The sequence below is a fragment of the Acromyrmex echinatior genome, chromosome 1 (assembly GCF_024713525.1).
Source record: "Acromyrmex echinatior isolate Ae372 chromosome 1, ASM2471352v2, whole genome shotgun sequence".
Classification (NCBI taxonomy): Eukaryota; Metazoa; Arthropoda; class Insecta; order Hymenoptera; family Formicidae; genus Acromyrmex; species Acromyrmex echinatior.
Genome location: NC_141852.1, coordinates 19,946,230 through 19,964,030, shown reverse-complemented (window position 1 = coordinate 19,964,030; position 17,801 = coordinate 19,946,230). Strand labels below are relative to the sequence as shown.

Sequence of the window (17,801 nt, the reverse complement as noted above, 5' to 3'; positions counted from 1 at the left end):
TTGCTATTTCACTGATTTAAATATTGTATAGAGTTACAGTTTCATCATTTAATTTAAATATGTAATTTTTCATAAAATTAAAAAATATGTGTCATGATAATCTCTAGACGAAAAAATTATTTGTATAAAAAAAATTTTTTTTTTATTTATATAAATTCCCTAATTTCAAAGAATGTAGATAATATAGTACGATATTTAAATGAGATTAATTGTAAGATAAAATACTTACATTAGGCTGCACACAGTTGCTACTGTTAACATTAAAGATGGGTCAAAGAATAGAACATGGAAACTTTTCTATCATCAAGATTTTTAATTCTCAAAAAGTAAGTTTAATTTATTTCAATATACACTGACGAGTGTGTCTATACGCGCGAGCGTGCGTACCGTGTCATCGCGTGCGTACAAGAACAACGCGTCTCGTAAAAGATGACGTGACGTGATTGAACCAAGGTACAATCAATATACATATATATATTTATATATATATAATCAACATCACAAGATCACAGAGCGCTTGGCTCCGGGACGAAGAATGCACTTCCTAGAAGAAAAGTACATACCAAGTCTCTCGATATGCAAAAAGGAACTCTTCATAATAATAACTTTTAACGGTATCTTCGTTTTTACAAACGGTACGATCTACGTTCGTAAAACTGTTGCAAAAGTTTGGACTAACTGGAAATTTCAATCCGGTATATGCTTCGTATACTTTCGTGAATTGTATGAGATTTGTTTCGGGCCGGCTTATCAAACGATCCAAATCAACTATATATACTATATACGTTTTATACAGATCGCGTTTGATCCAACTTTTTAACGTTTTTTTTGACCTGATTTTGTTGCCAGATACTGGTCATTTATCTAGATTTAGCTTTAAAGCGAAGAATGGAACGGATTGCAACAAATTCAATTTCTCATCCACGAATGGAGACGTAAACTCGTGCATTCCTGATCGGGATCACGTTAAAAACTTGGATGGCACCAACGCAATTATACAGATGTGCTACGTACACCCTACGTTTATTTACATCTATGTATAATAATTTTCACTCTAGAGTGACGTCAATGTCATTTCGTTGGATTCCTGGAAATAGTTTTCTTTTTGTACATCATAACAATATTTACAGGTATTTTACAAATTACGTTACACGTACGCTAACTAGAGGCGATATTGGTTAGTCATAAATTGTAGGGGTAGGAAGTTAAAATTTCGAAGTCGAAAATGCTCTCTAAAACTATGGTATCTGTTATTCATTAATAAGCGATATGTCCGTCGAGTGGTGTCAATTTCTTTTTCGATCTTTATCAGCCTCTGTAGTTTAAATGATATAAAATATTTGATACACCATCTTAGCTTTTTCGTTTACTTTATGCGATTGGCTCTCAATTCATTAAATTAATTTTGTTTAAAATATAAAATTAAAATTAATAAATGTTGCTTGTCAACAGTATCAAATACAGCAAGCATATCATTATTATATTAATAATAACAAAAAATATAGCTTTTATTTATCATAATTTTCGAAGCAATTTTTACACCGATAAATCGTAATTAACGAATTCAATTATACATGAAATAATAAAGAAATAATTTAACAGAAAATGGTGCAAATTGTAATCACATCGAAATTTATAACCATATATTCTAATATCGCTACAAATTTGATCAAAATTATTTATACAAAAATTTAATATAAAATATAAATTATTAGAACTATTATAAAATAAAATAAAATAAAAAAACATCGTTTTACAAGTATATTTTCTAATAATCATTTGAGCCATCTTTTGACCGAGCTGTTATATTTATAAAAAAACACCTTCTCGTTGTTCGATATGTATCGTTTCTTAACTAATGCGATCGTTAACGATCGTTGCAAGATAATTGTCTTAGATTTTTGCACTGATTTGCCTGATTTCATACGAAATTGTTGACTTTAACTCCGACGAAAATGATAATACCGCATGCGGTCCTTTTTCCTTTTTATCACAAAAGGAGCAGAAGAGAAAGAGAACTGCAAGTAACTCGAATTCGTGAAGGCAATGTACGTATGCGATATAATTATTCGATAGTATTTATGCGATCATCTGGATAATTATTCAGATGGCGGTTGCATATGTTACTTCGCTCGTACAACATCTCCGCGCAAGTCATGGTTCATGACATTCTCGTCGGAGCTTACATCTCGTAGCACTATTTGCCATTTGACGAAAGCAGCGGACTGGCAGCGGCTGAGTATCCTTGATTGCAGGTGGGCAACATAAATGGGTTCATATTGAATGGTGATCCGACCACCTCTCCTAGTCCTGCAACATACCCACTGTCGGTTATACGTTAGTGCGTTATTGCTGTAATGCTATAACACAATCAATAAATGAGAAATAAACGACAAAAAGCATAATTTATATTTATAATAATGAAATTATTTAAATAAAAAAAGAATTATTAATTTTTCTAAAATAAAGTATTCACGAGAGAAGTGAAAAGAGAAATAATTGTTAACTCTATAAAATAATTAAAAATAATAATCTCAAAATATGTTAATTTTATTTCCTTTACAGGATTATTGTACAGAAATCCATTTATTCAACGTTTTAATAATTCTGTTCAGTTAAAGCTTTTAATTCTTGAGTTAAGTATGTGATTGGCGGCGAGGATTCGTGAAGCTTTCTGATAATCCGTGCGAATAAATACGATAGGACAATGGATAATCTATGTTAAAGTTCCGCGGATATGAATTCAGAAAATATGCAAGGAAAGATACTAGCCATTTTTCGATTGCTGTGATATACACGTACACGTATCATATTAGCACTTTTATTCCAAGAAAATTAAATTTTCTTGCTATAAAATACATATATGTCACTTTTGTTAAAAAAATTGAAGCTATTAATTACAATATTGACCATTTATTGAGTTAATATAAAGAGGTATGCAGCATGAAAAGATATTATGAAAAAAGCAGTTTAAATTTAACTTGAAAATCGACAATTTTCTATAATTAAATTGAGATTACTATCGCGTCGTAAATAAGTGTACGTACATTCTCAAATGTCGTCTCTCATTCTTTAATCACAGTGCGAAGGGTGATGGTGGTGGTGATGATGGTGGTGTTGGTGGTGATGGTGGACGGTTAGCGGTTACTGGGCGGCTGTGGCGAGGTGCTGTGTGGGCCAGTGCGGTGGGACTGAGGTGGTCGGTGGTCGTACTACGGGAGCGAATGCACTCCCGTCCCCGGATGTATAGAATATGCCGTATTGTTCGTGCGCTAAAACGAAAATTCCACATAAAGGAAAATCATAAGTGCGTGCATCGAATGATAATATTAAATAGAAAAAAATGTCATGCGTGTTGGATATGTGAACGTATATAAGTGTTAGGTTTCTTCGTTTCAAGTTGTGCCGAAGATTAATGCTTTCAGCAAAACTGTTTAGTTAAGATATTTTTTAATAGCAACTAAATATTTTGATTGTATAACAAAGAATTTAGTCACTTTTATATAAAATGCACTCTTTTACTTTGTAAATAACAAAAATATTTCTTTATATTAATTGATCAACTTAGTTTACACAAAACTGCACTTTTGTTCAGTACATTTTAACAAAATTTTTGTTGTAACAGTAAAATTTTTACTGATAAAACATTTTTCTAGTGTATACAGCATATATTATAATAACAACGTTTAAATATAAATATAACAAAGATAATGATTTTACGAATGTTAAATCTTAGCACTAATTTGCATTATTGAACATTCATAGCATTTTTTTTATCGCACTGCGATTTAATTTACGTCGTTATAATTTTATGCTCGAATTATAAAAGTCACCTAATGTAAGAAATTCTATTTCATCCCGGCACAATTTGGATTTTGCGGATATTGCAGCGACACTGCACAGACACGGGATCGTCTGCAGGAATAGAGAAAGAAAGAAAGTAGGAGACTTACGTGAGGTGTAGAGAGTTGGACTGCCGGTATACGGATTGGCGACAGAATAACTTCCGTTAGTACTGTGACTGTGTGGTGTGCTGGCTGAACTACCGCAATAACCACCACTAGTTACGACACCACGTGGACTTGCGCTGCTGCTTTGTCTATAGGCATCGGCGCTACCGCCGACGTTGGTTCCGACGCTACCACCGCTACCGCCACCGCCGCCGCCGCCGCCTCCACCGTCAGCAGCAGCTCCTGTCGTCACGGAACTACCGTCTAGAAATAGAAACCTGCCCGTCAGACGAACTCGTCAGTATTTCAAGTCGTGAGTGGTTGCCTAATAAATTTAACTCAGGGAGCATCTGCGTCTTGATTGGTACGAGTCTCTATGGAGAAGAGATCGTAAGGTATATTTTACTATTATATATTGTGTAATAAATGTATATATATATATATATAATCTAATATGAAAATGATACTAGTGTTTTTAAAGGATATTTTAAAGAAGTATTGTTGATAAAAAAAATGTCGTACATACCGTCCGTCCATTTTGCCGCGCTACCGTTTTCCTGCACCGTCACTGCAAGTTGTCCCGTATACGAATTAAAGGCTGTTGCTGAACTGGATGTGGGGGGAGCGGGTGCATGCACCGAACCTGGACTTCTGGGTGCTCCCGCAATCCCCATGTTTCCGCTTTTAGGCATACTATAAATGGCTTCCGCTAGATCCGCTGCCCTCTTCAGTACTATCTCCTTCGGAAGCTTTTCAGGGTCACCGGGGTGCCGCGGAACGAGTTTCTGTAACCTTTGGAAGCCGTAGTCGATCGTAGGTTCGTTTACCGCTGGAAAATTCAGTAAAGGTTCGTTTGCTATTACTGCGTGATCGAACAGTGACATAATCTTTTCGCGACAATTATTATTCGCGTAGATTTTTTGCAAAAAAACAGGTATCTGATCTTCTTATTTATACTTACAAACATAGACAAATCTACCAGGCGCTCCTTTACAGAATTGCTTGCTTTTGTAATGTAACGTAACGTCAACGACTCCAGGTATTTGTCGCGCTGGTGCCTGCACCTTAATCGCGTGTGGAGTGATAAACTGTAATAAAAACAACAAATACATTTTTGTATTTATTGTATTAAAATTAGACATTTCAACAATTAACATTATTGTGTTTTCAACAAAATTATTGTAAATTACTGACCTCGCTCCAAACTAGCATTGATCCAAACACTACTTGTAATCCATCGAAGAAATTTTCTCCAATGATTATGACGGTAGATCCACCCGACGTCCAACCTTCATTGGGCGATATCGCTTTTATGCACGGTGTTTGGAGAGGTATTGGCGGATATAAACCTAAATTCATAACATAAAAATACTACTATATTTTCAACATTTAATTTTATTGCATTTAGTTAGATTTACAATTTGTGTGAAACGCTAAAATTTCTTTAAGGCATAATTAGGTTGAGTATTAATGATCTTCAAATATTAACGATCAATCCTCCCATAATAAAAAAATTAAGAATAACAAAATAAAAAATTATAAGTTGAGAATTAGATAAAACCAAGCGGTATTCTTGAAAATAACTCCCGACTGACGAGAGGGAAGAAATAGGATATGGAAAATTATCTGAATATTCTGTTTATTCGGTTGAGGCCGAGTGGCAGATATATTTTCCGGCGTGGCAGGCAAGTTTTCGAGGTCGTGGGACTCGTGAAAGTGAGAAAGAGGCGGAAAATGAAAGAGAAACTATGAAGGAGAATGGCAGAAAGAGAATGAGACGGTGAGAGAAAGAGAGAATACGAGGAAGAGAGTTGGAGAGCTCGGAGAAGGGTTGTAACAAGAAGGAAAGGGAGGGGGCGATCGGGCCGACGGTGTCTCTGCTTGGAATTTATAACCCAATGATATCATTTTGTACCCCGGCGAAGCCAAGCCATCCCCGGCACCGACCCTGGGCGAAGCGGAGCCACGGCAGAGTGGCTGACATCATGGTATATTGCTCTCAGTGATGCTCAAACACTTTCCACTTCGAGTGCTTATGTGCCCTCACATCGATAAATCTCGGCAGCTTGAAAGATCGCGACGTTGTTTATATCTGGACGTATTTAAAAATATTTTTTTAAATATTATTAACCGTTATTTCTTTATAATCAACGGTTATCCATTTTTTACTTTATATAGGCTAATAATAAAATAATTATTGCATTACTTGAATAATCAATAAGATACTTTATATAAATTCCGGAATAAGACTTCTATAATAAAATTGTACTATGTATACAATCAGAAAGAGTGCACCGTGTACAATTTTATTCATCGGATAAAAAATAAAGTCAACAAGTGACAATCACAACAGGAGCGTTAAAGAGTTGCAAGTGTGGTCCCTACGCAAATGGGTATTCCTCAATGGGACATTGGTATTTATTGCGTTCAATGTACGAGAAAGTCGTTAAAGAGACCGGCCGTGTTGGCAACCATCCTGGTAGAGAATTGTCGAGCGGCGCGGTGCGGGCCGCCGCGAGGGTGGAGAGAGAGCGAGAAAGAGAGGAGAGAAAGAGGTGGAGGGTCGAAAAGAGGGATTCAGTAGAGGAGGCCAAGGAACAAGCGTACCAACCCGGAATAAATAAAATCCTCCGCGCCACTGAATGGTAAGGGGTGTGTTACTCCCAACCCTCTCGTACCCCTCTTTTGCCACCGAACTATCGTCGAAGTCGAAGAGCCGTTGTACTCCGACACGTTCGGCCCGATTCTCTTTGATCACTGTGAGATCGCGCGATAACTTCATTCGCCGTGGTAAAGACTCGAGAAATTTACCAGACAAACCGGGTTTTATCTCAGCGTAAGCATATAATGATGTTGCATAATCGTATCACTAATATTTAGTCGGAACAGTGAACACTCTTCGATGTCATTTTATTGAATTCCGATGAACTAAATTTTTGGCTTATTATTTTTTTAATATGGTATAAACAAAAAGAGTATCTCATATTTTTCCGTTACACAAAATGAGTTTTGAAGCTTCTACAAAATTTACAATCGTCTGTCTCTCGTGTCATAAATTAAATTTAAAAAAGAAGGTAAAAGCACATAAAACATAAAATGAAATCAGCAACGATGTTTTGTCAAATAGGAAATGCGTTATAAAACGACGTGTCGGGGAAGATAGATTGTAAGCAAGCGTTTCAAATTTCATGGACAATCAAGATTTGATTTGTATAGCAACTGGGAGAATTCGTTCACAATGACAGCAAAATCCACGAGATACCGGCGTCCTACGTTCTTCCCCTTTCTCTCGTTTCCTGTCTCATTGGTATGCTCGTTTCGGCGTTTCGGGGGATAGCTCGCGGGGGGATTTGGAAAGAGTGGATGTGTTGGTACCTTCATTGGCGTCGCAGAGGCACCAGGAGGGCGGCGCGAGATAGCTTAAACTTAGCATTCACAAACCAACGCACCGCGGCAACCACGGGGTGGAGGAGAGCGCGAGAACGACAGAGGAGGAAACTGAATGAGAGAAGCAGAGATCGAGATGAGAGAAGCGGGCCAATTCCACTCTCTTTCTTTCTGTGTCTTTGCGCTCCGCGGCAGCCAACCAGGTAAAAAGAAGAAACTGACGTGGTGGCGGGTAGAGACGAGAAAACCTTGGAATCCGCGGTGAGAAGTAAGGGGACAGGCACTCGGGCGAAATTCGAGCGAGCAGAGGAAGGAGGAAAATAAGACGGAGGAACAAGGAGCGCGCGGAACGGAGCGTGGATCCTTCGTTTCCCCGCATCCCATTGATTTACATCTTGTCTTGGCATAGGTAGGAAGAAAAGACGGAGGAAGAAGCCTGCGCGCGAGAGGGGTGAGCAGTCGAGGGGGTGGTCGCGCGATATCAGCCGTTTGTATGCGCGGCCGACGCCAAACTTTGCTGAATTGCCCTATGACTCCATATATCCCATTCTACCGGTGCGCCCTCCTACAACCCTCTTACGATTCCGCTGCGCCACGGATCCCGACTCCCGAGTCGTTATGCCGATCTCGAAGAAAACTGACCCCATCCCTCGCCGGAAGGGTGCCGCACGAGAGAAACAACACGCCGCGAGCATTCGAATGGCAATGCCTCGAACGTGAATCGCTCGGGAAGTCGATTTTGATCGACAAGCGTTGAAAGCTCACGACGCGGCGTGTGAATCATATCATCCGTGAAAAATCGATGCGTTGAATAAATGAGGGCGTTTAATGTGCGCACCGGGCTTTTTAATTATCGTCCGTTAATTAATTATCATATTTTCTGCGAGTGCTTTGTTAGCACGGCGAAGGCTGACTGCAATTATTATCGGGGAATATAGCAGTTGAGTGCAAAATTAAATAACGAAAAACTGCATGGCGGGCCAATTGGTGTTTACGAGCAAATCGAATTATCGTGTAAATGCTCATACAGTTTCACGATTAAATATGCAGACGATATCGATGTTCTGTTCCGCATAAATTATCTCTTTAACGATACTGATTAATTGACAGTATTTATAAATCATATACTTACTATTGTACTCGCTAGGATCACTAGGGTCCAAACGTTTCGCCCTGCGCCCGTGCTTGCTGTTGTTATGGACGAACATATTGTCCGAGACCGCTAGTAATGGTCCTTCCACTCCCACTTGCGTAGATATGACCACCTGTTAGGCAAAATGGAAATTTGCCGATGTGAAAAATGATATTGAGACAGGTACTCTCTCAAATTTTTGGAATGAAGTCTAACTCTGAAGAATAAAATCTCATTCTTACAAATTGACAATCAAGCCGCTATTTTTCAACCCTCGATTAATTGTCACTGTTTGTCACTCTTTAGAATTAGATTTCATTTCAAAGATTTTAAAGAAAGAACTTAATGTGAAAAATAAGACAATTAGAAATGTAATAAGTAACGTAATGAACTGATAATAAAGAAATTATTCTTTATCTCGTTTATGTATTCAATCAAATAAAATTTTATGTTCTTATTGTATATTTAAAAATATAAATATTATTTTCATGAATTTTATTAAACGATAAGTCCCATAGTATTTGAGAAACATGAAGATCTAGAACGCGGTATGATTCAACAATTTGGTTTGGAATTAATAATCTGTATATCTTCGTAAAATTTACGTTTATATCTATTTATGACTTAACAGAACGAACGTAGAAAAGTATGCAAAAGACGCTACTGTGAATAATATTGCATTTCTCTCGTCATGCACGTCATACACGAGCTAAGTTCATCATATCTTCTATGAACGAGCATGCACAACTCGATTTGTTGCACTAGATACTAGATACGGCATGCAATTCGTGACTTGCACGTATGACGTTTGACAACGATATAATTGCGCAAGTCATATTAAAACACACGGCTATCTTTTCTTACAGTTAACATAAAATATTTACGCATAAGTTATTTACGAGATTTTTAATAAGCTGAACAAAATTACTTGCTAAAGTATTTACGCCGTTCATCGCACATGCTTCAGGGCGTTGAAAAGATTTTTCGCGGTAAAGCAGGAAGAACGTTTATAAAATCGAGCGAGCGGCTGGAAAATACCCGAAAGTTTTGTCCTTCGCAACTTCGCAACTTTCTCGCGTGCTGGCGATATTACTCGGCGAGTAACATCACCACCAACTTAAAGTAAAACGATAACCTACACTGCCCCATGGCGGGAGAGATTTTGACTGTACTAAAATTTTAATTCGCAACTTTCGGCAGTAAGCAATTCAGAAACAAATTCAAAAGTACGATGAGTATTCTAATTCTATTTGTCGTTGTGCCGACGTATGAAAAGAAGAAAACGAATATAATAATAGAGAAAAGAGATGATTCACGCAAAGAATGAACTGTTGAGGTTCACTTTGACCACGATTTTTGACTGATGATTTTTGGCTAACTGTACTGATCTCCTATTTACTTTTTGATAGTTATCTTTTAACTAAATATAAGCCTTTTTATTTTTATTGTATATTTTGTATTTTTTGAATGCATTTATGTACTTGACATATCTTTTTTATCTTTATAAGGTTGTTTATTTATTTTTTAATTTTGTTTTAGCAGTAGAATGAGAAAAGTACAGATAATATATTATAGAGTTTTTGTAAGCAAGACTGACTGTTATAGGATAAGAGATGAACGAATGTGAAAGTGAACGCAAGAATTATGCTGCTCCAAGAATTAATTGTGGAGCTACTTTCAAATTATGTACGTTCGATGAAAATTTTGGCCGATTATCAAGAAAAGTCGTCTAATCAGAATTATCGTTTATATTCGTTTATGGAAATGATTTTGATTCTTAATTAAATATACGGAATAATAATAATAGAGTTCTCTACAAATATACGGAAATTTTACGCAAAGAACGATACTCTCTCGACGATAGGCGTCACGCGATGTTGCGGCGGAATTTTGGCGTCCTCGTCTCCGTCTGTCCGCCCCTATAATTTCGCGAATCGTGACTTGAATGACAGAAGTGTCTCGCGTAGTGTGTATTTCAGCATTGCGACACGACCTGGAACGTCTTCGAATCAAGTGAGTGGAAAGCTGAAAGCGATTAACTGTACCTCAAATAGAACCGTAAATCGCGCTATGTGAATTATCAGATAAATTACGTTATGAAGATAAGATTGTTTTTGTACATGAACAAATCCATAAATTCTGATTAATGTAAGTATATTCGTTTTCTTTTAATAAAATGTTTTAAATTCTAAAAATTTGACAAAAATTCTTAATGTATATAAACAAAATTGATTCCATTAAACATTAATCGTGCAAATATATATTTAAGGTTGATAAACAGAATGAGCAGGGACAACTTACCTGGAACCGTCTCATGTCACGTGGATTGCCAGCGTTCTTGAGGCAGTTTTGGTTACACTTGAGAAAGAACTTGAGGAAGAATCTGCAAGTATAGAAGGGATTAAAGTTAAACGGTTGACAAGGTGCTTAACGCTCTTCAACGCCGGGAACTTAATTAGAACGCGAACTTGGCTGGAAAGCAAGACTGAATATTGTATAAGCCAATCGCGAGTCCCGTTCCACTCTCCTCTATTATTCAGCATTTCTCTAGATTAAACTCTCGACTACGTGTTTCTCGACCTGTAGGCCTGCACAGCATTGTGTACTGTACGAAATATGCAGCTACTTCTCATTGTCCTGCAATGTCAAAGGACACTCCCGTAATACATTTTTACAATGAAAAGATACCATCATAATAAGCAATAAATATAAAATATAATTTTCTCTTCCATATCAAACTTTATAACTATTTTAAACATACCTAACATAAAAAAATTATTTACTTTTTGAAAATATTGTATTAATATTACAAAGTAATATTTTAATATATCATATTTTAAAGTACAATTACTGAAAGAAATGTTTGCATATACTTTTTATCATTAATTTAAAAAAAATAACATATAAAAATAATAATACACACATGTTAAGTACTTATAAGTACTTGTAACATAGGAGTCAATAATGTAAGATAGGATTTTGAACAAAGATGTATGTATAGTGCATATATTAGGTCATTTAAAAAGTATCCGCGGTTTTTTGTTCAATTTTTGAATGAAAAAACCGCGGATACTTTTTAAATGACCCAATATACGGGGATTCTATCAAAAAGCCTCAGGCTCAATTTTCATGAATTATGCAAAACGCCGAGAATATTGAATTTTAGAAATTTTTTTGAGTCACATCTCATCTATTGGTTCGTGTCTACGGAGGTGGAAAGAGTTGATTGAGGCACAAGGAGAGTTTAGAGATCAGGTAGCTGAATGTCAGACTGAACAGGATCGAGAAAGCGAAGGAAACGCGTAGGAAACAATCAGAAAAGCCGAGACGCCAACAACGACACTGGCAAAAAAGAGGGGTAGTTTTCTACATAGCTGGTAGGCTTTTTGTCCCATGGGACGCCATTGTCATTCCCTCCGAAGAGTATGTCCGTAGTACTAGGGACTTCATGGAAAAATCAAATGCATACCTTAAAATAACGCCTTTTTATCTGCATTTCTCTCACGCAGGAATTACCAAAATTGCGGAAAGATCACGATTGATACTTCTTAATTAAGAGTAAATAGATTTTTAATTACCCTCTAATTTAATTTTCGTGTCAAATGCGTATCTATGGATGATTTAAACATAAAAGAAGATCTCGAATCTCTTGACCTAATTTCTTGATTTCTTCAAAAACATTAAAGAAGATCTTAGTCACACATAACTTATAAAACTTCAAATTGAGACTATATTTATATTTTATTTATCCATGGTCGTCAAAAGTATTTAATTCACTTGCTAAAAATACATAAAATTCGAAAATATGAAAGATAAAAACCGAAACACATTCATCGTGAGGGCGCAAAAGAGAACGTTGGAGCGAAGGGCGAGACGACGTCTACGGGAGGGTGGGAAATTCGGCGATACGGAAAGAGAAAGGGAAAGAAACGTATCGATCTTGTGTTACACGCGTTTTCGCATCCAGTCGTGGAACTTAGGCAGGTAGATGGTAGATTCGCGCGTGAGAATTCAGTCTAATGTCGCGCGTGTTTCTGCGCGTTCGCGGAGAGTCGAGCGAATTTAATTTCGTTTACTCTTAGAGAACGTTAAGATGTTATCGCGATGCTGGATGGGTATTCAAAGCATTGTACCTTGGCTTATCGCGGCCGTGGATCTTGCTCTAAACACGATATCTTCGTCGCGCCTGAGGCGTCGCTCGACAACGCTGCCTCTAGTCGTTTACAGATAGGAATACCATCGACCGTACTTGCACCTACGATATTGCGAGAATAGCACAAAGACGCCCCTTTAACGACGCCGACGACAACGGAAACGAGTCGGTAACCGCCCTCGGATCGAGAACGTTTCACTTTGTATCTATATTGAAATCGTGTGTCACTGTTATTTAATAAAATGCGCCGATGGCTGAATATCTACATCACGTTTACTTCGATCATTCGATATAGATAATGAATATTCAAACTATTTAAATATCTTGCAAATTTGAAAGCATTTATATGTCGCTCTCTTACTTTAAAAGTGACATAATTAAAAAAGTTCTCAGAGAAAAGAAAATACTATTTTTTAACTTGACAAAAAAATTAGTTAATCAAATAAACATCGGCAAAAAAATATATTCTTAACACGATCACAATTGTCGTTTTATATTACTTTGTTTCATAATTTTTAAAAAAACTACGCTTCATAAATAATAATTTTAACGATTTTGTTTGAAAAACATCTTTTTTAAGTTGTAATGTTTTAATGATTTTTTTAAGTTAAGTTACTTTTAATGATTATTATTAGGATAATGTTTATATGATTTATCTATGGTAATAATTAAAAAATCATTTTTTAATTGTGTCATTTTTTAAATAAAAGAGCGATGTCTGTTAATCAAATGCAAGCTGGAAATAAAGAAATAAAGTTAAAAGAGAAAAGAAAGGGTATTTAAAAAAGTTTAACGCGATAAAAAGAAATTATATATTTGAATGAAAAGTCTGAAGTAATTGAAATATTCCGATCAGCCGCTTCCAGCAAAGAAATCGGGCAATCCGCTTTCAGAATTTGACGCTAACAAAATGACCCTACTTACGCGAAAGAGTTCTATGAAGAGGAAGGAAGGACGTGCGCTTGCCAGGATCGGCAAAGGAAAGATAGGTAGGCTATAGATTTTCGCTTTTTTATATGGGATTCGTTCATCGGCAACACTAATCATTTACGACGCTCCCGTCGCGCCATCGCCATGGCACTTTATTTCTCTTTCTTTTTCCCTTACATGAGATCGTTTCCTTCCGCGCGTCCTCGAAGTATTGGCTGTTAAGAGCTAATGGATTGCGTTACCGACTGATTCAAATGCGAACTGGATTTCATTCCGGGCTCGATGGGGCGGCAGTATCGATGGTGTCGTAACGCGAACGCGTGCAAGAAGAAGGGCTAGTTTCTTACAGGGGATCAAATTCGATTCCGATAGTCTATTAGATTTTTCTCTTCCGTTGGCGGCCTTCGCGAGCTCCTGTCAGCCTCAGAAAAATCTATTCCGAATCGCCGCTCAGGACACGCAATAACTATACACTTTACACCATGGAAACATTAATGTATCTGCCTTACGTTTTAAATTGTAAAATACTTTTGCATGTATAAGTTTTTTATTACATAAGCATAGATATATGTAATGAGTGTATTATCTATACATACAGGGTGAATCAGAGTTGTTGAACCAGCTTTTTACCCTATGAGAAAATAATTGACTGCATATGTTATATAATTCAATTAAGTATGAAGTCGATAATTTTCTCATAGGATAAAAAATTGATTCTACGACTCTGATTCATCCTGTATATATTGTGTACATATATATATGTTTATGTATATATATATATTGTATATATATATATATATATATATACACACACATAACATATATAAATATTTTTTGTTTTTTTAAATTATTTCTATTTTATATAATTTATTAATCACGTGCATTAATAGTCACGTAAAATATAAAATAAATGTATTGTATTTTTTAAAATTTAATTAATATTATATAAGCAGGTAAATTTCATTAATAATTTGTTAAGTCATTTCTTTCTCAAATAAAGAAGATATATTTTGCATTATTAGAGATATGATTTTCATTTAAAATTTCATTTATGTATAAAGAGAAATGTTTTATCTTATTTTAATGCACCAACATCGGTATAATAGTTTTAAATTAAAAATTTAAAAGCAGTTTGTTTGAAGTTTTTCGACTGTTCGCATTCGCTAACGAATTGATACGGAGGAAAATATACAGAGGCGATTCGATTGCGAAATCATACCCCTAGTCATACCCTTCGGAGCTCTCATACCTTTCCATTCCCTCGGATCAAATAGAATAAAACGAAGCAGTAGGCAAAGTGAGGATTGGAGGTTGCAACGGGATGACAGGGGAGAGTGGTAGCTTGTAGCAGAAAACGTTCGTATCGTTCGCTGTTCCCAGTTTTACAGCGAGCAACTTTGCAACGTCGGAGCGGATGAACGAGCGGGTGAGGAAAAAAATCAACGGTATAAATGAAAAAAAAAGGCTAAACATCGGAGGCCCGCGAAGGGCGAGAGTTGTACGAGCAGCAAGCGGGTAAACAGAGTCGAATGAATTCAATCAAACCTTGCAGTAAATCATCGGCATTCGCACGGCAGTTTTGTTTATGTTTTTCGTGTACCAATTAGCGATTTTTCTCGCCGTACCGTAACGCCGATGTTCTTTTCTCTGCGAAAACTATCGACAACGACCAAAAATAATTTTCACGCTTTGCGTGATTTATAGAGATAATTTCTCGTCACAGTTTATATATCAATTATAAATATATTCGCATTTATAATATATACGAAAAGTATATGTAGAATTAGTATGAATAATCTGAGAAAAAAATAAGTGAATTACGAAGATTCCTCCTTCTCTTTGTTTACATGCCACCCGGTACGGCATTCGTGGGTGCCAAGTCGCAAGTAAGTACCTTCTGATCTAGTAAATATATTTTCAGCAAGGGCTGAATGGATATAGGGGGCTTACTTGAGGACTCACGCGTAATAGTTCCAAATAGGGTGGCATTACGCGTATCAGAAATCCATTTTCTCCCACATCGGAGAATCTTTAATCATGTTTTCGGTTCTCGCTGTACGCCCCACTTTTTCACCACTATAAAAGAGCGGATATAACGTGGCGAAAATTCAACGAAGAGATTCGTGAACGAAGTTAATGTCGTTCCTTTCATCGTACTTTATTCTTCGTATTTCGTGTTACATAAAAGAATAGGAATCATTAATCGATAAGATTCGTTGTTTTTAACTGTAATCCGTACTTAGCTTTTTGTACGTGATCAGAAAAAGATCAAGCGCAGAAAAGGGTCTGCTTAGTCGACAGAATCTTGCCGAATAGGCGTGTTCAAGTGTGCTAATCACCTCTACTAATGTAACTGAACCGACTATTCCACTAATATTATATCTTGGCAAATAGCGTCAAGGGATAGATCTCATTATCATTTTTTTATCTTTAGTATCGTAATGAGAATTCTCAACATTTTTATTAAAAAAAGATAGTTAAAGTAAAATACCAAAAAAATGCAAAATAATAAAAAATAATTTTGTTTTCTATTAAAATGTTAAATAAACAATATTAAATCTATAGTTAATTTAATGTAATTTAAGTCGCCACTGCTTCTACTTAATATATCGTTATTTTATACTAAAAAATATATAAATTTAATACTACAGGTTTAATAATGCAAAGATTATAAATTTTTCAAGCAATAAATATAATTAAAATTTCACCTTGTTTGTTCACATATAAAAAAAATTATATATATTGTACTAATAAGAAAGATTAAATAAAAACTTCCTTATATTGTAAAAGTGTATGATTATTTATCTGTTAAATTGAAAAAAATAAAATATGGGGTAACGTTATAAGTACAAGGCTTCCACCTTGAAACAACTTTTGTAAGCAATACCAATAATTTCCACTCGATCGGATATATTTAAGCAAGAGAATGCTCGGGAGTAATCACGAGTGCATAATGCAGACGAGCAAGACGTCAATTAGTAAGAATGTGTACGAAGGTCCGTAAGGTATAGGAAACCACCTAGAGCTGTATACCTTGCATACACCTTAACCAGGGTTAGTAAGGGGTTAGCGAGGTATCAGGGGATGCTTAATGTTTAACTAGCCTCCATTACGCCCACTGCCTCCTCAGCACCCTTCCTCTCCCTTTCTGCACTGCCGTCATCTAGCGTCTACCGACTCGTTCCTTCGGATTCTCTTCTCAGGAAGTATTATAGAGACGGCTAAGAAGGATCGCATGTAACTATCGGTTAATACAGGAAATCATTTTCCAGGAATAAAGGCATTCTGTATAACAGGAGATTATCTTATCGCTCTGATACCTGATTTGAGGTACAGCGATTACGATAATATAAATTTCAATCGTGAATAACGTCACAGGAATAATTTTCAAATAAAAAAAATGTTTTAATTAAAGAAATGCCTTAAAATTAATCAAATAATTAATAAAATTTTAATTGCATAATTGTATAATTAAACAGAGAATTATACTAATGGAGAATTATACTAAAATGGAATGTTTCCATAATGCGTACCGATTAAACATAGGTAAATTTAATTTATACAGGAAGCAGCGAGTTACGAAAGCTGAGAAAATATAACGACGTATGAAACGTACGAAACGTTTAGTTCCGTTGGAAAGGAAGACATCATTGTGTTTAACATCCTCTTATCAGAATGTAAATAGTTGTTCAACCAAGAATCGGCAGCAGAATAAATTTACGTGCAATCGTGAAGAATGAGTTAATGTGTTTCACCATTTTATGGTTTTACAGTTAGATAAACTTTGCTTTTCCGAAAGAGAAATGCGGTCAATAATTTTTACTGATCTAATAGCATGAATAAGGGTAATTGCGTACTTTTAGTTATAATTTGAAGCGTGGCATATATGTACATTTTACGTATATGTCAGCTTGTAATTACATCTTTCCTAACCAGGACATTCGATAGCCAATATAGCGACATTACATCATTACGTAATCTTGCACTTGCCTTCAGCTGTGTTCCGAGAGTGTCTTGTACCTCGAGTAGATGCCATCGTGTGTTTACGAAAGGAAATCAGGCGACTGACTACGTGTGTAAAGACGTACTACGGGTATCTTAACCAAATTCCTGCCGATAGGGAGGATACCGTTTGCCTAAGTTCTAAGACGGCTGAAGCTAAGGCTATTCGGCAGGCATTGCTGAGGTATTGCATAATTCATACCTAAGTAATACGTCTTACTACGTAGCATAGCCCCGAACTAACGTA

The 17,801-nt window shown here is 36.1% G+C and overlaps 1 protein-coding gene across 3 annotated transcripts in view; it reads right to left on the bottom strand.

Moving 5' to 3' along the window:
- Positions 1-293: 293 nt before the first annotated feature.
- The window catches only part of kn (EBF transcription factor knot), an 86,806-nt gene continuing 69,298 nt past the window's right edge, over positions 294-17,801 (bottom strand). Inside the window, exons 7-14 of one of the 3 annotated variants that reach the window (XR_847251.2) lie at positions 10,771-10,852; positions 8,470-8,602; positions 5,145-5,299; positions 4,912-5,038; positions 4,477-4,779; positions 3,954-4,214; positions 3,048-3,272; positions 2,193-2,310 (exon numbers count right to left, since the gene is read on the bottom strand). Coding sequence is in view for 2 of the 3 variants with exons in the window: in XM_011070658.2 (XP_011068960.2) it covers positions 2,198-2,310; positions 3,954-4,214; positions 4,477-4,779; positions 4,912-5,038; positions 5,145-5,299; positions 8,470-8,602; positions 10,771-10,852 (1,174 nt within the window). In the remaining variant the exon portion in view is untranslated. Of the gene's footprint in view, positions 2,325-3,047; positions 3,273-3,953; positions 4,215-4,476; positions 4,780-4,911; positions 5,039-5,144; positions 5,300-8,469; positions 8,603-10,770; positions 10,853-17,801 lie in introns of all 3 variants that reach the window. The other 2 variants (XM_011070658.2, XM_087404942.1) reach the window with 2 other exon arrangements.